Source organism: Gobius niger (genome assembly GCF_951799975.1).
Source record: "Gobius niger genome assembly, chromosome: 1".
Lineage (NCBI taxonomy): Eukaryota > Metazoa > Chordata > Actinopteri > Gobiiformes > Gobiidae > Gobius > Gobius niger.
Window position 1 is genome coordinate 52092688 of NC_136852.1, and position 27301 is coordinate 52119988.

The following is a 27301-nucleotide window of genomic DNA, read 5'->3' on the forward strand; positions in this document are numbered from 1 at the left end:
AGTAATGAAAAAAGAGCTGAAAAATGCCTTATTCCTTGTACTGTACTATTTCCAACCTATTACCATGTTATTACTGTAAAGTAAAATACAACCACAGTCTGTATTCTTTCCCAGTATGAAGGGCTACAAAAATGTTATTACTGGGATGCAACTTTTCAATGCATTTTCAATGTTTGCACCTGTTACTGTTAAAATAATCCTATAACGTCCAGTTTTAGGGTGTATGATTTGCTGAGATGTTAATGGGATTTTACTTAAACTTTTAGTGTACGGCAGCACGATGGCACTTAAAATACTAAACCCACAACATGATAAATCTGCCTTTGTCTTAAAATACTCCCTACTAGATTTGTATTGCTCCCTTGGTCACATGTTGAGTCAGTGTTGAGAAGATTAGCAGGAGCTGGCTTTGGCACTAATTAAATACTTAAAGCTAAGCAATGAATGAGCAGCACACAAAACCGTCTGTTGTCCCTCACTGTAGTGGACACAAGAAAGAAGTATGGAGCTCTTGTTGATATTATGTCCGTATGGTTGCAGGTAAATAAACTTAACAAGGCTGTGTAAACATTTGTCAAGCAATGCAAAACAATGGAGACATGTCAAGAACAGGCAAAATCCCTGTAATACACAACATCATATCAAACGGGCGTAAAGCTGTGCAGCGGCAGAGTGTCACTCAATATTTTTTTAAACTTTAGATTTGTTGCATTTCATACAGTTATTTATGTTAAATATATGTTAATGATGAGGTTAAAATGTATAAATCCATAGTCACATGTTCATCTACATCTAAAATCAGGGTTTGTTCTGTAACATCAACCTGCCCCAGGGACCACAGGTGGAAATGAGCATTTTTGCTATTTTTTATGCTATTTTTGCATGTTAAATTGTGCATTGTCCCTGCCTAAATAAAAAACATTCCATGCCATATATGTGTCTTGTTTTTGATGTTATTGAACTATACGTAAGGTGAATTTGACTTTTGTGAACTTCATAATGGAAAATGTCAAGTCTGTTTCATTCAGTGGGGATGTGACCGGAAGTGGAAGCATCCGTGTTTCAAAATAAAAGCTGAATTGTTGAACTGTATTCTTAAGCTTTATTTATTTCACATCCTTGTCTGATTTTATAAACAATAGGCTACATCATTTGTAGAACAGCGAAAAAATAAAGGCCATCGCAGGGATCATGATCAAGAGTTCTTTCTTTTGTTACTAGGATTTCATTAATAGGCTACATACAGGTAAATTATGTTGGAAACACGGAGCACACACACTAATTGGTTGGGTCTCCTTCACTCATTATTGGCCCCTCAGTGCTACTGGTTGCAAATAGAAGGGCAGCCCGCGAAACAAAAATAGTTTGCCACATCACTAACTGAGTTGGCCTGATTGTGGGTCAAATGCAAAGAATATAATTAAAGTGTGCGGCTACATTAGGCTACACAGGCTTCGTGGTTAAGATATAACCTATTTTACTATAGTATAAATGCAGCACATCACTAAACCAGAATATCTATGAGGCTGCCAGGGGTCTCCAACCTTTTACACGAGCTGCTTTTACATAACAAAAGCATCAGACAAGACACTTGTGTAACAATTTAGGAGAAGTTTACCCTGGAGAGCTATAGCCAAGATATTTCAACAACATTAAAGACATTGACTTGAATTCTGTCCTACTTTACCTGATTTAGGTACATGGTTTGAAGATTGTGTTCAAAATGTTCAGAATAAAAATAAAATAGGTTGCATCAAGCGCGTAAAGAAAGTTCCTGGTTGGAGATAATTGAAAAACTATCGGCCTTTTTCTATTAATAATCTCAATTTTTGTATGAACCACTTACCCGGAACCTGTGCGCTCGTGTGCCGCCCTCTTTACGCAGGGGGCGCGCGCGTGTTTCGCCAGGATGAGCGCGCGAGCAAGCGGCGGAGGTGGCGGGGATTGAAAGAGAAGAGGGAGGAGGAGGAGTCTGTCCCAAGCTGCATCTGGCCTCCTGCTCCCCTCTCTGTCACCCCGGGCCAAAGCATAGGGCCAAACCCGCCCCGCTTCCACTCAGTCTCTGCCTGCTCTCCCACTCGGCCCGCCGGACACAGCAGCGCCCACACAGCGAGTGCAGCGACATGGACAATGAAGGGAGCCAGAGCAGCCTGTCCAGCACGGACTCCCCTCACGATCCCTGGTAACGCGAAAACTCTTTAACTTTTATTCCTCTTTCAAACTTGTGTCGCACTTTAGTCCGCGGGGCTTTGGAAACAGAGCCGGTATTCTGCGCTCGTCTCTGGTCTGTCGCCAGCGCAGCGCACACACCTCCATAAGGCAGCCACTCATGAATCAAAGATGATACGCTCAACTCTCAAAAACAACTTCTTTTTCCATGTTAACCTCAATCACACTTGACTGAAATGACGTTTTCTTTATTTTTCCCCACAGCAAAATGTTCATAGGAGGACTGAGCTGGCAGACAACACAAGGTAAGTCTTTCCACCACTTTTCCCACTGACGGACACACTATGCCACTATGCCTTTCAAAACCCTGGCGATCACTACAAAGAGCTAATAGAAGATTTTCAGATTCACGACTTGTTCATATTTGCTCTGCTTAAAAGTGTGTTCATTTTAAATATTTTGAAAGCATGAGTGAGCTGCACCTCGGCAAAATGAGTTGGAACAGCTATGAAAATGCTCACTTAATGTCATGTTAATATCAGGTTAATTTAAACAAATTCAGAATGAATTAAGTAAAATATTTATTCAGAAGCATGTTTTTCTAATGTCTAGTTGTTTCGGCAACAGAAACAAACTAGTTATTTGAGGGACCATTTGTGACTCATCAAAAATAAACTAAAATGTTTGTGTGGCATCTAATTCAACCCCTCAAAAAAGTTTTACGAAGTGTCAAAAATGATGGAGAGGTAAACAGACGGCCCATTAATAACACATTTCTCTCTGTTTTCTTGTCATTCAGAGGGGCTAAAGGAATACTTTTGCAAGTACGGAGAAGTGAAGGAGTGTATGGTGATGCGAGATCCAGTTACTAAGCGCTCGAGGTGAGCCGCTCTTACACTGCTGCTATTCTCAAAGTTTTATCTGACTGTGTCTCCTTAAAACTTAACATTCTCACAACTTAACAGCGTCATTTCATTCATACCATTCTCTCTTTGTCAACAGAGGGTTTGGATTTGTCACCTTTGTTGATCAGGCTGGCGTGGATAAAGTTCTGGCCCAAAGCAGACATGAGCTGGACTCCAAAACAGTGAGTTCTCTGTATTTACTTCCCACCAACAACTAATCCCTTTGCTCAGTGTTTGATTAGTGGATTTTACAATAATCCTTTGGAGACGAGGGTAACTACTGCTGCTGCTGCTGCTTTTTCACATGTTTACGGAGTTTCCACTTTGCTGGGCTACTCCTCAAAGCATGTCGTGTTTGCTGGTTTTGGTTTGGTGGGATGCCACGATGAGTTGCACTATCCGCTTAAGCAGCAAAGTCCACCCCGGCCCTCGCAGCTATCGTTTTGCTCCGAAAACTCCCATAGAAAAAAGGTCCCCAAACTGCAGAACTTTGATTTGCTCGAAACAACGAAAGGTGAGCCACAGTTTCTAGCAGTGTCTAGTTTGTGTCCCAAGGGTATTATGACCCAAAAAGGGAGTTTCAGTCAGGAACAAACGCCTGCAACTTGAAACCACGTAGGCGTCACGGCAGAACCAACAAACTTTTATTTATCTCTCCAACTTCCAACGGAATGAATGAACTTAGCGTACAGTATTCAGACTGTTGCACCTGTGAGATTTGCCTGTGGAAATCTATTAATCGTCCAGCGTTACAGAGCGTGATTTCGAATGTGTGTCTTCCTGTGCGTTTGAGTGAGTGTGTGTGTGTGTGTGTCTTTTTTGTCAGTAATGAATTGTGGGTTGGTCTGGGAACAATGCTGCACGTTGGTAGCCATAGGGACCAATGCCCCCGCCTCTCTCCTCAGTGGGGCGGCTGCGAGTTAGTCACTGTATTGAAATTAAGGGGAGTCTAATTCTTTTTACCCCGCTTTTGTGCTGTGAGCGATGCACCTTTTTAAAGAGTTTTCCCTTTACCGAAGATAAGTGTCCCAAGTAGAGCCACCGCCGGAAATTGATTTTTTTTTTTTTCTTCTTTTTTTGTGTCTTTTTGTGGGATTCAACTTTTCACACCAAGAGCAGGTTTCCAACTTATAATCAACTATCCAAGCTAAACTAGTTATGGTCAGAAGTAAACCAGGGCCAAACCAAGACAAAGAAGGGACTAAACTTGATGCTGGATCCAAACTTAACCTGGTCTAGACTAAACCTACATAGACCATAACGACACAAGGTCTAAACAAGGATTTAATCAAAGCCTAGAACAGATTTATCCAGCTTTGTTTTCCCTCCCGTTTTAGTCCGATATGCAAATGCATTGCTAGTCCCTTGAACGTCACTTCGAAAGCCATATATTTCCTCCGTTGGCGCTCGCCGTGAGGAGTTTGAGAATCACAGCGCGGAGTAGTTGCTAAGGACAGAGCCGCGCCACTGAAAGTCTCCAAACTGTATTTTCGTGTTTTGCCTCCGCTCCCCAGTGCCCTACTGTTATAGTGTCAGTTGCAGACACAACAGCTATGACAAGTGGCATCATCATGGTTGGACGCCACTAACTCGCCATGGGGTTGGTTTCCATCGCAACTCCCCCCCCCCCTTTCCTCTGTGGAAGAACGGCTCTGTCACAAAGACAAAATAGCAGATCGACAATACACGTTGTTTAGGGAAATTTCTTGTAAAGCATGCACAAGTAACCGCAATCGATATTTAATGGTGGCAATTGACAAATGTAGTTTTTTAGGTAATGTAATGAGCTCTACTGGGATTTGTCATGCACAACAGCGGTTCTCAAACTGTATGTGCGCTTAAGCTTCTTCAGGTGGCAGTCAGGGTCATTTGCAATTTTAGACCTAACTAATGGGTGTTTTTTTTCTGGTTTAGACATGGTGTACATCCAGTTGAGACACAAGTCACTCAGATGTACTTGGAGGGTCAAATATTTTATGTTCTTGGTGTGAAAAGTTCAGGAACCACTGATGTAGAAAACTAGCCAACCCTGCACTTTAGACTTCTGCAAACATGCCCCGTTTAGCTAGTTTAGCTCTTCGCAATCCAGTCTTTTGTGTTAAAGCTCCTGAACTTGTTTAAAACTTCCCCCGCAAACTGATTCTTGATTTTAAAACGTAAATCGCACCAGACAATTTTGCAAAATCGAGCAACTTCTTGGATTTCACGTTGCGGCGAAACGATTTCTTAGGTGGAAGCAAGTCAGCCTGGTCATGTTTTTGAAAATACTGTATAGAAGACGGTATTGACTTAATGACTATATATAATCTTCACCCAACTCGTGGATGTGCCAGGTCTACAGAGCGGCTCAGACTGGCGGGTCCCTTGTGGGCTGATGCTGGGCGTGTCATGGAGAGAGAGAGAGAGAGTGTGAGTGTGTGTGTTTTTGGCGTGTAGAGCTTTCGGATGGCGAGTTGAGTAGGTCTTTTACAGCTAACCCCCTGGCCCTCTCTCCCTCACCTCCCCCCGCGCCTCTGCAGACAGGTTATCCAGTTAGAAAAGGGAGAGAAAAAAGTTCTCCAGTGGCAACAGAAAGAATGTGCCATGCTGTGACCGAGCGAAGCAGCGGAATTAACACAGCTTTGCACAGACGAGTGGCCAGAGAGCAAATACAGGGGAATTTATTGGGACTTGTCGTGTTGGGAAGTCTAGGTTGCTAGTGCGCAAAGTTACCTCCAAATGATCGTTATCGCAAAATCGGGCGGTGCGATGTTTAGGACAGTGCAGTCGATCGAATTTTAATCGAAACGCAATTTCAGCTTTAATGGTCAAATTCAATCTTTTGGCAGAAACAGCACCTGATTTGGAGTGTAATGGAAAATGCTAAATGCTGTCGGAGCACAGTCGAGTTATGGCTCATTAAAAAGGTCTATCATATCGCAAGGAACCAGAAAAAAGAGTGTGAGGCCTTCCATCTGATTGGATTTACGCAAGAAGCAAAATGCACTGTAACATAAATGATCGAAGTCCAGTTTTTGGCTTGGTCTTAGATGATTTCTCACGATATTAACATTTCAAGCTCCATTTCAATCCTAGTGAGAAAGGGAATGGAAAAGGAAAAGGGTGTCGAGTTTAGACTCTAGTTTTGGCATCAATTAGCATCTGTATATAGAGATCTTAGCCTTTTAGACTTTGTTGAGTTTTGATTTTGACACAGCTTGGTGAGAAATCACGGGTATCGCAGTGCTTTCTCGCGTTGTGCAGTCCTAGTTGAGGGACAGATGCTTTTGACCGCTATAGGAGACTAGGCTTTACAGTGATTTATGTAACGGGCGCGCTGTTGGTTAGCCGGCCCTCTGGGTAGCCTTCCCGGTTTCCTGCTATCTGTAAAGCCAGTGACAGCCGACGCAAACGCCACCTTATTCGTGAGACAAGGTTTTCATTGAAGTGTTTTGCTGCAAGGTGCTCACTGCAAAAGAGCACAGTGAGATTCTTTAATCAGGGCTTGATGTAAACGTATTAGCTCACACTGGTCACCGTGGTGTGTGTGTAAAAGTTGGTAGCGGTTAATGATTTTGCTAAGCATAGTTTAGCTCAGGAGTGTCCAAACTATTGCCCAGGACCTCCAGGCTTCATTGCAGAATTGAAACCTCAATAACAAACACTTTGATGTGAGCCTGATGGGTGTTCTCTAGGGCTGGGCACCAGTAAAAGGTTTAGGTACTACTGCTATCAAAAAACTAAATGTATCAAAAGTAGGAAACGAAAGAAAAAAAAAGATCTTTAGAGTGCAAGTTTTCATGGGTGCAGGGACTTGGCTGTTTCGCCCCCAGTAAATGATACCCATGTAAAGGAAATGGTCTTTTATGGGTTGAAAAAATAACATTATTGTTCTATTTTCTGGCTCTAGATGACAAATATTTTAGTATAGGTATTGAAAAAAAGTATAGTTTAGGTATTGGTATTGTAAACCGTGTATCCTTAAAGTACCGGTATAGAACAATCGTGATATTAGGTAATGCAAGCAACAATATATCGCAACATCACTAAAGTCTTGTGGGGCTGATGTGGTGTTTTTTAAAGTCTCGTTTTGACACAATTTGCTGAAAAACTAGTCACTTACAATTGGTGTTTAATTAGAATGGAACATATCGTGTTGAAATGGTTTAGTGAAATATCACTATAATATCGGTATCGTGATATTGCACGGCCGTATCGCATATTGCAAGATACTTCAATATCGTGTAGCCAACTAAATCCACCCATCTGACAATCGTTAATGGCCCTCCACTGTGCGTACGCTTCAAAATGTGGGCTTCAATGAAAAAAGTTGGGTTACGGCTAGTTTTAATGGAGAAATGTTTACAAATATTAGCAGATAGGTTTGTTCTCTTGTGACTTGTTTAGTTTAGTCTCTTAATTGCCCATAATGAATGCACTTAAGAGTGAATGCTTTGTCTGTAGTTGTTTCTGTGTCAGCCCTTGTGATGAGCAAGATGTACCCCGTCAAAGGCCCAAAACTGGAATAATAACTGGTCACATATCAACAAAGTGACCAGTAAAATGTGATGCAAGCCAAAACCACACAAATCTTGGCCTGGCTTTAGTGTCCGTTTCAAACCCCGATCATCAGGTGCCTCCATGTCTCTGTTAGCGTTCTCCTCCCGGGACGATGGGGGGTTGGTCCGTGCACCGTTGGCATTAACCCTGTCTTTGATTAGGATGGCACTCCTGGCTAATAGGATTGCACTGAAACGAGCTTGGGTTTGGCCCTTGGAGAAGTTGTGCGATCGAGGCAGCGACAGGCAGCGCACTCGGCCAACTGTTGCATACCGCGGATGTAGCGCTCAAAGGGGATTGGCCTGATTTTCATAAAGCTCTATTGGAATTACGTCCTTGATGGCCTTACGCAGCTAAAGGCCTTTTCACATGCCTCTCTACCCTGTGATCATCCACACTATGTTCAGAGGTGGGCATTCATAGTGGGCACTGTTACTTCAACATAAAAAAGTACAAAACAAGGAAGCCTGTCAGACATCAAAGCACTTACAACCGGTGCAACCAAAACCCTCTGTACTTGGAGTAAAGTCATTGTAACGTCATGTTTTAGTGTCTCTAAAAACAAAGGATCGAATGGGTAGTTTTTGTTAGTAATAAGTTGATAAATTCATGACATTTTTTAACGCTACAAAGTAAAACACATAGACTTTAAATTTCCCTTTTATCACTTGGTATGAAAAATAATATCTATCAGGGAGAATGGATGGGAACTGGCTACCGTATGTAGGGTTGTCACGATAATTACTATGTCGAGTCATCGTTCAATAAATAACAGATAAGCATTTTTGTGCTCGATATTTATTGTCTGTACATTTATTAGCATTTCCCGCCAATTTTTTATTTGTAATACTATGATTTCTAAGTGGAGCAAATTGAGCTATATTTCATGTTTATTGCATCTTGTGTAGTATTTTAGCATATGATGATGCACTTTTAGAACAAAGGTTTACTGTCATTTTTATGCCTGAGAGTTGACAGTATCCAGTATCGTCAGAGTCAATAATATCGTTTATCGTGAAACTTTCCTGCCTTGATATATCGAACTTCAAATTTGTTATTGTGACAGGCCTAACTGTATGCGTCTGTGGGCTTAATGTCAGTACATTGTCCCTTAATGAAGATTTACGTGGATTTACTCAAGAATTAATTACGGCATTATTAGGTACATATTGCAACTCTTCCATCTGACTAAGATTGGCACATTTTTTGCCAACACAGCTCAAGACAAAAATGCATTAGTTAACAATAACAATTTAATTTTCCTCATTTACCTCAACTTTAGCCAAATTTAGTGTTTTAAAGTCGGACACAATTTTTTTTTAGAGTTTATATTGAATGCGACATTTTCTCATATTGTGCTGTCTTATAAAGGATACAGTGTCCCAAAATTGTAGGTAGGAATGAGACATAAGCCATACATAAACGACTCGTACAAATAACTACTATTATATAAGAGGAAGGACCTTTTTCTATCCACCTCAGACTACGTTCAACCTGTTTTGCTCAAATACGGACCCTTTTCATGCTCATTTTGTGTGATGTCCACGTGTTCCTGCCCTGGGACGCTCTGTGGGCCGCCCTTTCGTTGATCTTGTTTGTTTGTGTGTGTGTCTGTTTGTTTTCCGAATGTGCAGGAGTGTTGGACATCAGGCGAGTTGGTGAACGGAGGTGACTATCAGAGTGTAGTCCTTAGCTCCATAAACTAGAAACTAAACAAGTAGAAACTGCATCTGATCCTCAAGTTCTTTAGCCTAGTCTTCTCACTCTGCTACTCTCTAGACCGACAAATTATTCGAAAATAAACAAAATCTTTTACGGTGATGTTAAACGTTTTATTCAAGTAGAAGCTCTAGGTAAACGCATGCGGTTTACCATAGAGGCTGAGTAGATCTTTACAGTAGTTCCTCTCATGGTTTTGGACTAATCTTAGCGCTGGACTGTCTCACCATCTGTTAGTGTAACCGCAGTACAGTGTGGAGTAGTCTAGTTGTTTTCTAGCTCTATTAGATCAGTATAGACTAATATAGCAGTCTCAAATTACAATTTTACAGCCTGTCTTTGATTGCATCCTCGTGGCATGGTGTGGCTCTCTCTCCAGTCTCTAAATCTTGGGGACTTTTAGTGGGTTTGGAGAGTTTTCTACTAGTAGTTTGTACTAGTTAGTGCTTTAATAAAAAAACATTGGTAAATTGGTAATATCTTGTGTGGAGACACAAGGCAGAGGACGGTCCACATCACAGGTATGAGGAGTGTCACAAAAGGCTGCATGGTGTTAATAATGTACTGTTTGGGTATTTGACATCCACCAAGGCATTACACTTCCACAAAGAACAAAGACTTTTTTCTTCTTCCCTTTCTGGTTCTTTTCCTAAAAGGATGTGGTTACTCTATTTAGCCAAAACTACCCATTCCCTCATTGACACATAACTATTCCTGAAGATGTTATCCAAATAATGACAACATTGGCAAACTAGAGATTGTTTTTTCATTCATGTGGAGAATGAATGACTCCTTTTCAAAGCACAAAGTTTGCCATTTAGTGATAAACAAATTGCCGGCACCCCTTCATTAGACAGAGGAGACCGACACAAACCACAGTGCTGTCGTAGTTGAGTGATTGACAACACTCACTCCTTCCTTCTCCCTCTCTGTGTTCCTCTATGGGCTCTGGTTGCGGCGATGAGCGGTGTTCGTGATTGTATAGTGCTTGTGTGAGATTCCTGCAGATCACATGTCGCACTGTAGTGACGGAAGGAGGTTGTGGTTGAACTGGACATTCCCCCCGGTCAATCCACCTGATCCTCATCCACAAGCGGCGCACTTTACACGAGCGATGGGCGGACTCTACGAGAATATCAATCGCTAAAGTGGCAACAGAAAGTTATTACTGCAAAGTTAATAACAACTGGCTTCAGTCAAACGAAACAAGATCTGATACAAAATCTTGTCATTTTGACTAAACAAATCACTCTGAAGCAGGTGATTCTGTGTGATGTTGACCAATGAGAAAAGTTCAGTGAAAAGATGCTACAAAAATAAACACAATCATGTCAAAGAATTCAAGAATTAGTTCAGCTGATGGACATTTCTTTATAGTTGCATATCTAGTGTTATCGCAGAAACAAAGATTATAGTTTTGTTTTTAAGGACTGAAAGATGACTTAAAGGGATATTTCAGGATTTTTGACATAGGGCCTCATTTCCTAGTTATAGAGAGTGTGGTTGATTTCTGGAGACATTTTATGTAAGAGTTAAGTGGTGCTAGGCTAGTGCTAGGTTAGCGCAGGTCTATCCTTAAATATCCCTTTAATATCACTTAAAATGTATGTAGTCGATTGCCATTTCCCATTACAGGCATCTCCTCTCTTTATTTCCTCTAGATTGACCCAAAGGTGGCATTCCCGCGCCGAGCCCAGCCTAAGGTGAGTTTCTGCCTATTTTTTTGTTTTGTTTTGTTACCAGTGTCCGCCGCTTTATCTGATGAACCTGAGCTCTTACCGACACCTCTCCGCTGTTACGTGATCAGCCAAAGAACTGAAACGTTCAAAACTTTAGGGGTTTCTCGTATTGTTGGACCTAAAGCAAAGAGCAGGTATCACGTTTCGGGAATGTATTGTCGCAGGAGGAGATTGGCCTCTCTGCCAGCATGGGAAAAGCACTTGTAGGAACAACATAAGAGCATAACAGGCAAGAAGTATCAGAAGAGTGCTTAAAGTGGCTCCCATAGGTGAATATAATGGTTTCTTTGGCATAGATTGAAGTTAAGACAGTATTCATAATCTGGAAACTTACACCTGAAGCTTGTTGTAGTGGGACAATGTCAGAGAATGTATTTCATATTATATTGTAATGTTTCTTTCGAGTGATATAGACAGCATCTGAGCTCATCTTGTATTCCCTTTTTTAGTTAGTGACTCGAACCAAGAAGATCTTTGTGGGCGGACTATCCGTGAACACGACCATAGAAGATGTCAAGCAGTACTTCGACCAATTTGGGAAGGTGAGTGCAATATTTAAAACTTTTCGAGAGTTAGAATAAACATAAGGTTATCTTCATGCGATGACTAAAAAGTTAAACAACTTAGCCCCATGTTGTCAGTGATTTATCAACGTTTTGTCGGGGGAAAGGACGTCGGAGGTGAGGGAGTTAGCTCTGTGTGAGAAAAAGACACAGAAGATGCAAATAAATGGCTTTCTTTTATTGTTTATTGGATAGATGGATGAATGGGTGGAAAGATTGTGAGGGAGAGATGGGTAGATGGATACTGTAGGTAAGTAGATGGCAGGTGTTTCTCAGACATACTGTATTTGAGGCTTTGTATTGGTACCAAATAAATAGTTTTAATCCACATTTAAACAAAAATTCAAATCCAAGGCAGCTTTATTCTCGCCCAGAAAACTCGAGCGCTCTGGAGGTGAAGGAGTTACTTGCGATACGTGTGAGAATAAAGAGGGAGAGAGAAAAGACTTGAAGAGGATTTGAAGGGAAAAACACTGCGCCTGAGAGGCAGTAGGAGGTCCGGGCCGGTGCAGCGCAGACAGCAGCAGCAGGCCTGTTTAAGGGTAGGGGAGGGGGGGGGGACCAAGAGGGGACCGTCCCGTGTAGAATGAAGAGTAGGAGGCAGCAGAGGGCGGGAGGAGGAGTGGGAGGAGTGGGGGGGGTGTTTGAAAAGTTTTGTGTGGTTGGTGATGGTTTGAGGAAGGAGGGAGGGATTATCAGAATCTGAATTAATCTGATGTAACAGCTGCTCCGACCCTCCGCACCCCCCCCCCCCCCCCCCTCCTCTGCACCCCCTGGACCCGTTACCGTGGAGACCCGGCCGGCCCCATTGTCCTGGAGTAATTCTGCGGGAAAAAGGGTTTTGTTCTCCATGAAGGAGGGATGCCTACTGCTCCCGGGGCGTTTGCATGCGCCTTTGTGTGTGCGGGGGTCACTAAAGAAGTTTAGCATCAACTTGGAGGAAAAAAAAAGTGAACTAAAAACAAACTTAGGCTCCAGTTTTGGGATGATGTTGTGTCTTACACCTGGAGTGATAATCATTTTAAAACACATCAAGTTGCTGCTAAGTTTTGGAAGACCATTTTGTGAATCGGTGGGTGGACCGATGGATGTTGAACCGATTCAGTAAAACAACGTAAACATACTTTTTCTTTGAAGCGATACCATTGTTGCAAAGTTTCCCAAAGTTTACGTCTACATTTAAAAAGTCACACAACATATTTAGGTGTCTGTTTATGTGGCGATGAATTAAAACAACAAAGTTTTGTCAATGAATGATCGAATATAATTGTGTCTTGCAAATGAGTAAGTTTGCCAAAGCATCTCATTAGCAGCCGAGTTTGAAGAGGCCAACGAATGGATGATGGCTCCACAAAAGAAGCGACAGGAGAGGGAGAGGGAGAGGGGGGGAGAGAACTGGGGCAAAGATGGGGTGTAGGGGCTGTTGTGCCGCTGTACAAAGCTTGGCAAATGTTTAGTTAGTTTGTGCACTGTGTAAACAAGGAATTTTAGCAAAGTATAAGGCCTAGAACTTGTACATTTTGGTTTGAAACTAGATTTGCAGGTGCCCAACACATGAGGAAAGTTTCTCTACAAATAAGCTGAAACCTGTTTGCTAATATCAATACCGCACGGAGAGTGTGGCCTCATTCAAAACGATTTCCAAAAGTCAAGATCATTCGTAGTGATTGCTGTTGTAAAATTGTTCAACAGGTTGTGTCCTCTTGGATTATAAAAGCGTATTGAAAAACCTATTGTGTAAACGGCTCCCCCTGACCACCGCTAACCACTAATATATTTTCTAAAGCTATACGGTCCTGGCCTTAAGTTTCCCCTCTTGCTCCCCGCTCAATCATAACACCTAGATGAGTTTGGCCAAGAGAGATTTCGAGGGGATAGTAGCTGAAATGTGGGCTCCAGCCATCCATGGAAGTTCCTGATTAGACTGCCTCACTGGATCTTTTGTGGCCCGGCCGCGGTGCGAACAAAGGGGCGCGGAGAGGGATGGGCCCGGGACAACAGGGAAGATGAGAGCAGGAAAAAAGGAAAAGCATAAGAGGGAATATTGTCCCGTTGAAACAGCATTAAAACGCTTTGAAATATGGAGCGTCGAAGTGCAATTAACGCTGTTTTACAAGTGTTTTCTGTTTACAGTGGACATTGTTCAGCTGTTTTCATCACATTCAGCCCATTGTATGGAAGGTGTGAGCGCTTGACATGTTTCAGCTTGTTTGTTGAAAGTATGATAGTACAATAATAATGTAGCTGGAAGGGGCTTTGAGTGTCTAATGTACTAGGTGGAAGCACTGTACTGTATAAGTTGACCATTTAGCGAGCTGTAAAGTGAAAGCACAAAACATCCTCGTCATACTTTTAGTGCTAAAATTGATTGAAGGAGAAAGTGGGAAAGTACCTGTTTAATCACTATTGTCACTACATAGAGCTTCTTCTAATATTGATTCACTTCTTGCCACTCCCTATTACAACTATTTTTTATTCAATCTACTGTAGCTACCGTTATTGCCACAGCTGTTACAACTGTGGAGCTAAACAGTCACGCCCACCTCGAAACCCACTCTGGTAATGCATGGAAGTACGATTCCCTTGCATTTGTTTCATATAATCTCCCTGCGATGTGGTGACCTCTGACCTTAACGTTGTTAATTTTAATGTTTCAGCTAAATATTCTTGTTGAATTTTGTATTTATTTTGTATTGTGAGGTGCCACATTGCTGATTCGCTTCCATGGCTCTTTCAAACTCTTTTACTTTTTCATCTACAATTGGCAAAATTATCATTTAAAAATACCCTGAACCTGAGTTTTCTAGTAGTGCGATGACATTTCTTTTGTCCTTCAGTATATTGTAAATGCAGACATTGTATGCATTGTATATCTGATTGTAAAATAGTCTAGTTCAGAGATGTCGAAACTTCGGCCCGTGGGCCAACTGCGGCCCATTCAAAAAATACAATATATTTTTTTATTGTTTTTTTTTTTTTGCTTTAATTGAATATATATCAATTACATGAAAATCCATTACTAGAAAGCTATGATGAAGGCGGATTTTTACTTAAAGCATATTGAATTAAAAATCATAGTTAACATTTTATTGAATTTGCTCACTTTAATACAATAGAGGTGAAGTTATATCTGACCTCTATAGAGTGCGGCCCAGTTGTTTGTATATTTTTCTGTATGTGGCCCTCACTGAATAAAGTTTGGACACCGCTGGTCGAGTTAACGTGACAATAAAAGCTCTGTTTTGCTCCCTGAAAGTTGTGAAACATGCTTATAAACTCAGCCCCACGAAGAATTGAGAAGTTAGGAAGGCTTAACCTCTTACCCACCTCCTGAACCGAGCACATGTTCCCCAGTTTGGCTTTACCCAAATCTAAAAGCGTATTGAAAAAGTGTCAAAATAGCAATAAAAGTAAGATGAAAATGAGGACGAAAAGGCAACAAAAGAGCAACAAAATAGTAACAAAAAGTGATAAAAATGTGATGAAAACACAACAATAAAAGCAATGGAAAAAAGTTTTTAAAAGGTGACATCAAAGCGAAGAAAAAGATCAGTAGCTTTCAAATGAGGCGTTACACTGACCGATAGGCTGTAACCTTTTAGATTTAAAGCTGGAGAAAATGCACTCAAGTCAAGGCGGGGGTTAAGAGATAAAGGAATGTTATGAATGAGTTTTATCCACAACTAACATTTAAATTTTGCTCTTTCCCTTATAACCTGGGTACAGGCTCTTTAAGTTACAAGTTTATTCTCAAACCGTGCTTTCATCTCCTCATGGAAATGCACTGGAGTAATGTACATTTACTTCTCACTCACCGCTACCTCTGCGTTCGTTTAGTCCTGCCCTTGTTTTTGCCCGGCTGTTTGGCATGCGATCCCCATGTTTACTTCTTATAAAACGCCACCGAACACACACTAAAGTAGAGCAGTTGGCCGGCGATGTGCAAATGTCAGACCATGAGGAGCTGGTGACTTCAGGTCCCCTTTCACAGACTGACACTCTTCAATAACCTTTGACCTTTCTGTAGGCAAACTGCCCTTGGGGGTCCGCTCACACACACATCCGCACCCCCTCTCCTCCCTTTTCTCTGTGGGACGATGACAAATTATTCAGTGGAGCGTACCCACCGCGGCTGCCAGTAAACTTATTATAGACCTTCATGGGACAGATTAATTTACCAAATGTTTATCCGGACTCTGCATGAAAATGTGTGAGCAGCAAAGTGTAGCGAAAGAGTAGGTCAGTTTTAAGTTTGTAATCCGTTAAAGATGAAGCTCGATTTGAGCTTTTATGGATCATACACAGAGTAAAGACTCGGGTAATGTGAGCCAGGTGTGTTGACCGTCCAGAAATTCCTGGTGTTAGATACTGTTACTACTTTATTTGGTATTTTTACACAGCAAAAAGAAGAAGCCTATAAATAATAAATAAGTTTTCTTTAAAGAATCTGCCAGTGGAACAAGTATTTGTGTGCTTGATTTGACAAAAACCTCTCATTGTACCTCAAATTAGAGGATAAATCTCTTTAAATATGTTATTTTTTCCCCCCTTATTTGAACTGCAAAAATACTTATTCCACCGGCAGATTTTTTTGTACTTGGCAAAGGTCAAAGTTTCTTCATTTTAGTGATATTAACTTATCATATCATTATTTTGCTGTGCATAATACTTTAAATCACTCACAATACATCCATACCATCTCACTGTCTTCCTAACGTAGTACAGCTCTGGTGTGCAGGCAGCACAGATAGACACCTGTGTTAATGCTCCATAAAGGGAAGAAGCCAAGCTGTGGGGGGAAAGAGAGAGAGGTCAAGCTGAGAAGAGGAGGAGAAATTATGGCCGACTGTGCCAACAAACAAAGCCTGCAGGCCTCCTTTGTTCTGCCGGGCCTTTTGTCTCTGCGCTCTCCTCCCTCTAAACTTTGACCCAGTGCTTCTGCCTCTGCTGCCCGTTACTTTGCCGGACTCTTGAGTGCTCTCATTCACCGATCCACCTGTCGCTATTTCTCTCGATATCAGTTCCCCCTCTCATCGAGTCTCCACCTGCGCCGGATTCACCTTTCTCAAACATGACTGACTACTTTCTCTCGCACTCTCTTCTTTTCTTCCCCTGCGCTGCGCGGCCTTTGTCCCATTCACTCGCCCACTATTCATAAACCATATTTGATGTCGGCCCGGGCCTGTTTGGTTGTACGGGGTGGGGGGGGGGGGGGACTTTTTGTAGTGTTGCCATGGGAATGTCAAACTTTGGACCCGGCCTGGAAACGAAGGAAGGGTGGGGGGGGGTTAGGTGGGATTATGTGCTCGCCGTGAGAGGGATTTTTTTCCAACTGGATATTTCAGTAGCAATTTACGAACTCAGCACTCATTAAGTACAACCACTTGTCATGGCCTAGTGCTACTTAAATTATGGTGCAAGTGCCACAGGTGGGATTGATGGGGAGGACAAAAAGAGGAAGAAGTATGCAAACAAAGACACTTAACATTTTAAGGATTACAGCATTATTAAATTGGACTTTTTCATTTCATTTTCATTTTTATTTCGTTATTTTAGAACTACAAAGCTACAAAATCTGTGGTTTTAGACATGACAACCTGTCTCCCTGTTTGGTTCTCGCTTTGGGTTTAACTGAGTTGGGTTTCAGTAAGGTTTGGTAAAGATCTGTCTAAGTCCAACCCTGGTTTACTTCTTTAAATATGTTGGTGTGTGCGAAGTTTTGATTGTTTTATGTTTTTAGTCCCGGTTTAGTCTTGATTTAGAGCCACTTATTGTTCTACTATGTGTGAAAAGTTTACGGTCGTCATCACGTACAGTACTCAGCTCTTTCAAGTCTTCCGGCCCCTTATTTTCTTCTAAAAACCTGTCGCAGGGACCCCCTCTCCTCCCTCCCCTCGCCCCTCTCATGTCCATCTGTTGCTGAGCCTCCCCGCAGAACTTGAGAAGGGCTGAGGTCAGGCAATATGCCGCGTGGCCAGAGAGATATCAGCGCCTAAAGCACTTTGATTTGTCTCCATTTTAGGTGGACGATGCCATGCTCATGTTCGACAAGACCACCAACAGACACAGAGGTGAGGAAACACGGAACTGTTGTTTAAGTTCAGTATTTTGGCGAAATAAAGGGTCAATTAAAACAACACATCAAAACAAACCAAAAAACAAAGCGACGTTTCTGTTTAATTGATAAAGTTATGAGCTAAATCACATCATAATATCATGTCAAAGGCAATCCGTGAACAAAACGCCTTTCTCATTTAAAAGGTAGTGTCAATTTTACATGTTTTAACACTAAATTCTGTTCATTACGTGGCACGTTTCAATGGAAAATGATCAAAGTGCACATTTCCCTGTCAAATATATTCTGAAATATTGAAATGAGGATAACCTAAGCAGCAAGTCACAGAAAATCAAACAATAGTGTACAACAAATGTCCCAAAATACAAGCGTGAGGGTACGTTTTTCATATTTAATTTATTATCTTTATTATTCGGCGCTCAAAAATAATATTTCTGAATAGTAAAGCGTCATTCAGTAACAAACAGCTTGAAACATTTTGACAACAGAATGTCATACAGTCTCGTGTGGCCCTTCGCCATGTTCAATTTGAGACTGTTGCACCTTTTGCAGAATCTTGAATGTACTCGTGCTCCTTCCTGTGTCCCATTGATCCAGCCCCCTGTCCCTCCCTGCCTCCCCCCCGCGGGTCTCCTTCCTGTGGGCTGAGCGGCAGCAGAAGAGGAACGGGGCTAGTCTAATTAGCCAGTCCGTTAATCGGGATCAGAATAAAGCCTCCTTAAGCACCTCCTCCGCGTCCTGGGACTGATCGATTATGACAGGCTATAGGCTTTGCCCCAACCTTCTGCTCCGGGACGGGGAACGAGGAGGAGGAGGGGGGAGGGAGGGAAGAGGGCACAACGTGGTGTTAAGAGGCTATTACAGTGCCGATTACTGGAGACTAATAGCTGACAAGTGCGTAAGGTACAAAGGCTCATTGTAAAGGCAACATTTTACCCAATAAATACAAGCTTTTATTTCAATACAGTGACTTTTATTTTACTACAGGTAGCCAAATGTTCAAAAACATCCTCTTCCAAACACTTTATACTTCCGGTATCTCGCTATTCAGTAGGAGCATGTTAAGTATCGCTGGTTTGTTTTACGGTGATGTACTTGCTCTAGTGACATACTGACATAACCTGGAGTACTGTGGCTTTAACTAACATGAACTTTTCCCACCTCTGTCTGTGCTGCAGGTTTTGGCTTTGTGACGTTCGAGAATGAGGACGTTGTGGAGAAAGTCTGCGAGATACACTTCCATGAAATCAACAATAAAATGGTGAGACTACAAGTAAAAGAAATAGAGATTTGAAACAGTGGTTAGGATCCTACTCTTCTGCCTCTTCTGGTGTTGCTCAAAAGTTTATATTAAGTTTGGGCGCCAGTGTTATACCTGCTTATTTTAGCCGGGGCCATTCTTGAGTTTAGTCTTTGGTTCATCCCAGTTTTGACATGGTTTATCCCAAGTTCGGTCCTGATTTACCCTTGGTTTAGCCTAGTTTAGTTCTGCTACAGTCAAGGTTCATTTTTTATGTAGTCTTTTTGCTTTGGAGCCTATTGTTTGTGTGTTACTTTGTATGAAAGGCTAGAGAACCATTGACTAAGAACAAGGACTCTTCTTGTTAGTCTTTACAAATTCCTATCTGTAAAGACCAACAACTAATTTCAAGGAAGTATTTAATATGAACATGAATCAGAGTTAGACTGGTTTTGTACAGTAATAAACCAAGACTAAAGCTTTTCAAAGAGCAGGGCTAAAAGGACTGCAGATGCCTGACACAGAAGAAAGCAGCAAATATTCCTTGTCACCATTCCCCAAGGCTACATTTTTAACATCATTTTCCATCCTTATTCTTTGCGTGTGTCTTGCAACAGGTGGAGTGCAAGAAGGCTCAGCCCAAGGAGGTGATGTCCCCCACTGGCTCAGCTAGGGGGCGCTCTCGGGTGATGCCGTATGGTATGGACGCCTTCATGCTGGGGATCGGTATGCTCGGTAAGTCCATATTGATCAGAAGGGGAAGTGTGCTACTGTGTTTTACCTGGATCTCGTGAATAACCGCACCAGCTGTGGTAAAGGTCACGGAGATCGCACGGGGAGAAGGATGACCATTTTACCTGACTCCATAGCATGTATTTTTAATCACGTTACGATCGCTACATTCATCCAAACATTCAGCTGTAAACATGCAGTGGGGGTCCTTGGTGTTGTAGCTGATTGTGAATGAAGGAGAGAGCATAAAGTATTGTCTAAAAAAAGCCATTTTTTAAAGTAGTTGAACAGTAAACATGCATATATCAGATGGCCATTTAAAGTATCAAAGGTTTCGTTACTATTTCTGTTTTGATTGTTAGCTCTTCCCTCAGCATGGCTAAGCTCAGAAATATTTTGAGCACGTCACATTTCTTAAGAAGTACACTATTTAATCGAAATCGCAATCTCTACTTTCGCAATAATCATCATGAGACTTTATAATCATCAGGTTTACAGCTGTTTCTTCAGCAGAAACAGCTCATAGTTTTGGAGTTTGGACGAGACAATGGAAGTATTTGTGTAAAATGAAACTGGAGGAAAGCATTTGTTTGTGGTTGAGCTGAGGTTTGTACAAAAGGTGTGTCTACGTTCATGAAGCAGCTACATGGATTTATTTTATTGTGAAAAAAAAAAAAGAAATCAAAAATGAAATGATCAATTTGAGGGGGAAAAAACAGGCCGATGAGCTTTATTTAGCTACACAGCACTCAAATGGCACCATCTACTGTCCGGAGAGGGAAGTGCAGCATCAGTGGACTAAACTTGCAGATATCTTCCACCATCTAAAATGTATTATGTCATGAAAGGGCAGATAAATCAATGTTTTAAACTACTAAGCACATCAAATTAGTTTTCCAGTGTTTGGTTGATTTGACATGCGAAGAAAATTTCACAAAGAAGTCATGAATGTGCTGTGCAGCTGCCAAGATTTCAGTTTTTTTCTGCCACTTTGAAGTTATTAATTCTCAGAGTGAAGACAAAGAGGCTAATAGTTCAGATCTCAGGTGTAGGATATCAAACACCTGCGTTTCCCATAATATAAATGTTCATCAATAGAGGGCGCTTTTGTTCATTGTATTGAGCCTGATCTCTCTCTTTCTTTTTTCTTTTTTTTTAGGTTACCCAGGCTTCCAAACAGCCACATACACCAGTCGGAGCTACGCTGGAATCACACCAGGATACACCTACCAGTTTCCCGGTAAAATTTGCACTGCATTTTTATTTTCCGGAACATTTAAGGAACTCAACTTTGCTAGAACTTAGCTTTACACTGGAAAAAAGAATAAGCATTGAAGAAATGACACAAAATTACTTGAATTAAGAGATTAAATCTAAAGTTTGAGTAAAGTTCGGGACAATCCACGGTTACCATGGAGATCTGCCATGCTTTTGGCTATTAGCATGCATTTACCATAGACTTAGGCTGTACCCGAATGTCCACACTATTCCCTATATAGTGCACTATATAGGGAATAGTGTGGACATTCGGATACAGCCCCATTAGCCATAAACAGTATTAAAAATGGAGGAAAAAACTGCTCTGTTAGCTTCTGAGTCACTGCTGGTAAATACATCTATCTCACTGTAATGTGTGTTAATGTGAACAATCTCCATTAGTTTATTATTGCTGCAAATCCCATGATATGACAGCACAATCCTGAACTCTATTGCCAATGGAACAAGCCATTTTTTCTTAATTCAGATTATTTTATATCATTTCAAGTGAAAAAGAAAGTGAATTTGATTACAAGTGGGATTTATGCTTGTTCCATTGGCACTTTTGTCTCGCACATGATTGTCTCAAATTGACTCACATTCAACATAGAGTACCTTATAATTCAAGTGATTTTAAGTCATTTTTCTAATTTAAGATGGTTGTTTTTCCAGTGTAGCGCATGACTGACCATAGCTGCAAGATAAATATAGTACTAGTCGCCTTAGTTTAACAGTAGAGCGCTGCCAAACATGCAAAACTGGCACTATGTTTTAAATCTCAGTCATACAGTGTTAGTCTTACACTACATTTCTGAAGTGTGACCTGGGGAAACAGCTACACTGCGAGCACATAAACGCTTTCATTTTAATTACTAGCATAGGATTCTCATAGAAGTCTTAACCAAATGTTTTATTGTGTACAATGCAGAACGAGTTACCTGTGCATAGTCACACCAAACACTGCTGCTTGTAAACATCAAGGAGTGGGAATATGTTTAATCAGTTTGTCACTGTAATAAACTGTATTTGTACCATGTAACATTTAACCTCTGTATTCTCCGTAGCATCCTCACCCCTTCCCTGTCCTGCCTCCCACTCCTCCCTCCCCGTCCGTGCATGTGTTCTGTGTCTGTCTGGTATCCCTGGACGGTGATGGTGGTGGTGTGTCTCACAGCACTCTGATGTTTCTGTTTTAGAGTTCCACTTAGAGAGGACCCCCCTTCTGACTTCACCCCACCCCCCTGAGCTCACAGGTCAGTTTGTCCCTCCTCTGGACTTTACAAGCAGCACCACACCACCATAGCACCATCTTCACCCAGATCTCACTTCAGTCTGTGCTCATCTGCTTTGCACGCTTGCCATCAGTAGCGCTAGAGTAGATGCAGTTTTGTCTTTCTCCAGTCATTTTAGTTAAACAGACTAAAGATTAGCATAGCTGACTATAGTTAGGCGTGGGTGAACAAGTACATGAAAATCATAATTTCCCTTGTTTTGGTTTCAAAATTAGAGTCTAGGGAGCTAGCAGGGATCAGGGGCAAATAAAGTTTGAATAGGACATAGTTTACATTTACCCCTTTAAGTCAGCGTTTATTTGTTTATTTTATATGGACATAACAATCGCATTGGACAGACCAGATACATTGTTTGTAGTGTAACAAAACACATGTACAATGTAAACAATACACATCATCAATATACAGTCTGCAGTTTAAAATCACTGGGCAGAGAGATCCACAGTCTGGATCATTACAGGAGAAACATTTTGGGAGAACACAGACCCCACGATGAGAGCAGAACACAGCGGCGACACATGATTGATCAGACATTTAAAAAATAAAATCAGAATACTAAAATGTATACAGTTTTCGAAAGTAAAAAGATTAAGCTGACACTCTGTTACTAGTATTTTATACTAATGACATCTTCAGGGATGTTAGGCTCTATTAGGGGCCATGATGCTCAAACCTGCCAAACAGTGTCTGAGTAAAAAAAAACAAATGCTCACAACACTCACATAACATAGGACATACGTTATATGTATGTCATATGTTATGGCTTTGAGGAGCACTGGTTCTCAACTGCTGGGTCAGGACCCAAAAGTGGGTCACAGAGCGGTTTTCAAAACATTATAATGTTCATCTGCTGAAAAAGTACAGAAACATTCCCCGTGTCTGACAAAAGCTGTGATTTAGAGTTGTTTCTATCATGATTTCAGCTTTTTAATGCTTATTCAACAATATTTGGAAATACTGTACTTCACATTATATGACTTATTAAATTTTTATTTGGTCATGGGTTGCCACCTGATGGTGGGTCCCGACGTTATACCAACCAATATGATACCAACAACTGGCCCAGAACTTACATGACAGTTTTGTTTTTATCAAAGCTGAGAGCTCCGTTTTGTAACCTCTTAACCCCCGCCTGAACCGATAGCATTTTCTCCAGTTTGGCTTTGCCCAAATCTTCTTGAAAAAAGCGTTAAAATAGCGACAAAAAAGAGACGAAAACAAGGATGAAAATGTGACAAAAGAGCAACAAAAAAGCAATGAAAAAAAAAAGGGACTTTGATGAGTTTTATCGGTTTTTGCTTTCAAGTGAGGCGTGACACTGGCCAATAGGCTGTAAACCCCAGTCGAGAAGCTTTTAGATTTGGATAAAGCCCAACTAGAGAAATGCACATGATTAATGTGGGGGTTAAGCGCCTATTGTGAGAGTTCACTTTTTATTGCGTTGAATGTACCTCCCACTTTTTCATCGCAACACAGAAAGTGCAGATTATTGAAAATTATCACTAGTGTTTTTATATCACAACATTCCCATTCCCCTGAATACTCTGAAACCTGATATTGTTTGTATACCACATTCCTACATGGAGGTCTTGACTGGAGATAGACTGTAGGTTTTGCAGCATTTCATCTATTTGTAACTTTACCATTTCATCCATTGTAACTTTTTTTTTTTGGTAACTAAAATTTTTCTCTCTTTTTCTTATTTTCAGCCATTCCTCTAACAGCGTACGGACCAATGGCAGCAGCAGCGGCCGCAGCAGTCGTCAGAGGTACATAACAACTCAATGAAGGAAGACAAGCCCCATTTAAATGCAATCGTTTAGTGTCATAAAGTACGATTAGGAAGAACTTATCTCACCACAATGGGGAGGCAAAATACAAGAACATCAGCAAACAATATAGAGTAGAGGTAAAGTAGTATCAAACTTCATGATAATAAAAGAAAAATATGAAAACTACATGTTCAAACTAAATAAACATGTTAAAGACCGGATAAAATGATTAAAAATATTCATTTGACAGGTCCACAATGATGTAAAATGAGGAACAAACTAAATTTTGTGACTGAAAGTAACTATAGGATAGGTTTACATATAGAGACCCATAAGCCTTTGTGATAGGGTTATACACACATACTCAAAACTGTTATATTTCATTCTAGGCTCCACCCCATCTCGTTCTGCTGGGTTTTTAGGTACGAGCAGCCCCGGGCCCATGGCAGAGCTGTACGGGACAGCCAGTCAGGAGTCCGCAGTGAGCAGTTACCTCAGCGCTGCTAGCCCTGCCCCGAGCACTGGATTCAGCCACAGTTTGGGGGTCAGTACAGCCGCTCCAATCACTCAGACTTATGTTGGCATCAGCAGTGAGTTTGGTCAGTATGGTGGTGTAAAAAGCAGATGTGCAGTGTGGTGGGGCTTTCGAGAGGTTGAGGTTCTCTAGTCTGGTAGCGATGGGGGTGGAAGACTAGGCGAGAGATTGTCGTAGGCACAGTTTGAGATTGAGATGATTTGTGATTGTGCTAGGGTTGTAGCTGCTAGACAGGAAAACCGAAGTTAGGTTTATGAATGTTGTGAATGAGAACGTGCACTTAGTCGATGAAGGAAGAGTGGCAGATTGGTCGGCGTGTCCCCATTTGTCAGAAGGATTCCCTGTGTTGTCGGGATAGGCACTGCGATGTATCTTCAGTGTGGCTTAAGAGTGAATGAATAATGCTCTGTGAAGCTGAAACGATACTGAAATATAATCTATTAAATTCTGTTTGTTTCCACAGGGCCCTTTGATTGCCACAGCCTTTACTAACGGATATCACTGAGAGAGTAAGTCGCTTCACTTGTTTCTTACACTTCCTTCGTGTCAAATACATGTACTTTTAGTTGTATTAATATAACTTGTCTTTCTTCAGTCTGTAGGGTTTGCAGACTGAGAGCTGGAAAGAGTTGACGCGGTCCTGAGCTGATCTGGCCTGTCTCCAGTCCCCTCTGTGGTGGGACAGGGGGACACCTTTACACCCTTCCCTTCACTCTAGTGTCTACTCCGATCGACACTGTACTAAACTCACCGCCCGAGAAGACGCACCACCGTTAAGGTCAATGCTGATACTGTATCTATATGTCTTTCTTTGTTTCCTGTTTTATTTTGTGTGACAGCTACTATAACTCTGTTACTGTTTTGGCTGCGTTTTTTGGGTTGTTTGACCTTTGAACCTGATGTTTGGAGGTCAGGATATGTAATATGTTTAAAAAACTGTATATTTGTCAGTAGTTCAAATTGAATCCTAACACACATTTGTTTTTAATACTTAACAATGTGTCACAAAATGTATATCTTGGTAGGTTTTTAACAAAACTTGATTCACTAATAATGGTCCGATGGGAAGGTCATTAGTCAGTTACATACAGGCCTATGAACGCTGTACAATTTTGTAAAATATTGTAAATAATCATTTTGGGAGGGAGGGGACACATATTTTGTGTTTTGGGGGTTTTGGGGAAACTTTGAAGATGTGTTTCTTTTAAAATCCTGAAGTGTTGTAAACGGCGACTGTTATGTATCCAAGTTTGTGAGGGAGGTCTGTGAGAGTGACGGCGTGTACGGGGAGAAAAAAACAAACATTTTTCTTACTTTGTTATTTTGTTGTTTTAACTGTGATGCTTATTATGTGTTGGTTGCTCTTGAATGAAGGACTTGCTGCGGCTCTCAGTGCGACGGCTCTGCAGCTGCTGAAGTATCGCCGTTTCACATTGGAGTCCAATGTGCCATGTGCTGTTCGGGGATGGTACCTCAATTACAAATGTGAAATTTTAATTGACTTTTTTAATGATTATATTAACATCTCTGTCACTGTGGGTGTCATAAAGTCTTATTAACTCATGTTTACTTGTCCTGACCCACAATCCTTCACTGCATATCCACTGGAAGTCACCGACTGTAGCAATGTGACAGCTTTTTAGACCAAATCAATCAAGTTCAACGCTCGTATGAAGTTGCACTGGCCCATCATTTACATGTTATCTTCAGAACAAAGCCCCTCTTCTGCTGCGAATGCTGTTTGGACATTATGATGCTGCCACGGTAGTTTTACACTTCTGCTGTTTTCACTGAGAAATAACAATCGTGTCAACACTGTAACATTTCTGATTCTTTTCTTTTCTGTTTATTTCCTATGAACAAAAACAACTTTTTAAAATTCCTAATAAATTATTTTAAAACATTCCACTTATGTGTGTCTTGCAGTCTGTATTCATTTAGCTGAGGATCTTTTATTCTCTGCAGCCTTTTTTAACCCGTAGTAGTAGCCAAGGTATTTCAACAAAATTAAAGACATTGACCTGAAATTCGCCTTGTACTTCACCTTATTTACCTAACTGGTTGAATATTCTGTTCAAAATGCTCGGAGCAAAAAGAAAATACATCTAAAATGTGACAGATTAGGGGGGAAAGAAGCTACCAAGAGTAGAGTGGAGATCATTGCTCTAAAACATTGTAAAACTTGTACTTGGAAGGTTGAACTTTCTTTCAGTGTTAAGCTCGAAAAAAGAGCCATATCCTGAAGAATTTGCTAATCATTTTCTGACACAAGACAGTGTGCCATCACCTCATGTGGGTCACAACCCCTTCTACCTCTTCCCTTCCCTTATGTGAAGTGCTTTGGGGGACTTGTGTCATGGAAAAAGCTATATAAAGATTCCCTTCTCCAGAAATCCTCAGTTCAGTCCATGCCCTCCTCATAGCCTCTGACCCATATTTCAAATTGTCTCGAAACAGTCTGAGGAAGTCGATAACTTACTAAGTTCATTTGTTTTGAGCCTGGCCCTTCAATTGGTGGCACTGGTGAGTTTTTTTGTGCAATCATATGACCACAAAAACACAAAGACGTAGCGCTTATTAGACTAGCAATTAATGGCACTATACCTGATTTATTTCTAGTTATAGAAAGCATTTTGTCTTGTCCTCCTTTAGTATTCTGTAAAGTCAGACATTTGTGGGGAAAACAGTAATTATAACATTATTATAACATTTGCACCAATTGCATGAACTTGCAGGTGAATTTTCTAGCATTTCTGTGGCAGT

The 27301-nt window shown here is 41.2% G+C and overlaps 1 protein-coding gene across 4 annotated transcripts; it reads left to right on the top strand.

The window, feature by feature from the left end:
- The first annotated feature begins 1948 nt into the window (after positions 1 to 1948).
- Positions 1949 to 26446, top strand: LOC306978940 (RNA-binding protein Musashi homolog 1). 4 transcript variants are annotated; one of them, XM_079577691.1, is made up of 15 exons: positions 1949 to 2182; positions 2434 to 2474; positions 2969 to 3050; positions 3172 to 3256; positions 10994 to 11035; positions 11521 to 11613; positions 17657 to 17705; positions 18889 to 18971; positions 19568 to 19685; positions 20842 to 20922; positions 22136 to 22192; positions 23941 to 24000; positions 24393 to 24425; positions 25002 to 25047; positions 25134 to 26446. In XM_079577691.1, exons 1-14 carry the CDS (start codon positions 2124 to 2126, stop codon positions 25028 to 25030), a joined length of 912 nt encoding a protein of 303 aa, XP_079433817.1. In that variant the 5' UTR covers positions 1949 to 2123; the 3' UTR covers positions 25031 to 25047; positions 25134 to 26446. The 4 variants fall into 4 exon arrangements, with proteins under 4 accessions (XP_079433817.1, XP_079433816.1, XP_079433818.1 ...); XM_079577690.1 differs by lacking the exon at positions 24393 to 24425 and adding an exon at positions 24426 to 24547 and having other exon boundaries at positions 1953 to 2182; XM_079577689.1 differs by having other exon boundaries at positions 1956 to 2182; positions 24393 to 24547.
- Positions 26447 to 27301: the final 855 nt, after the last annotated feature.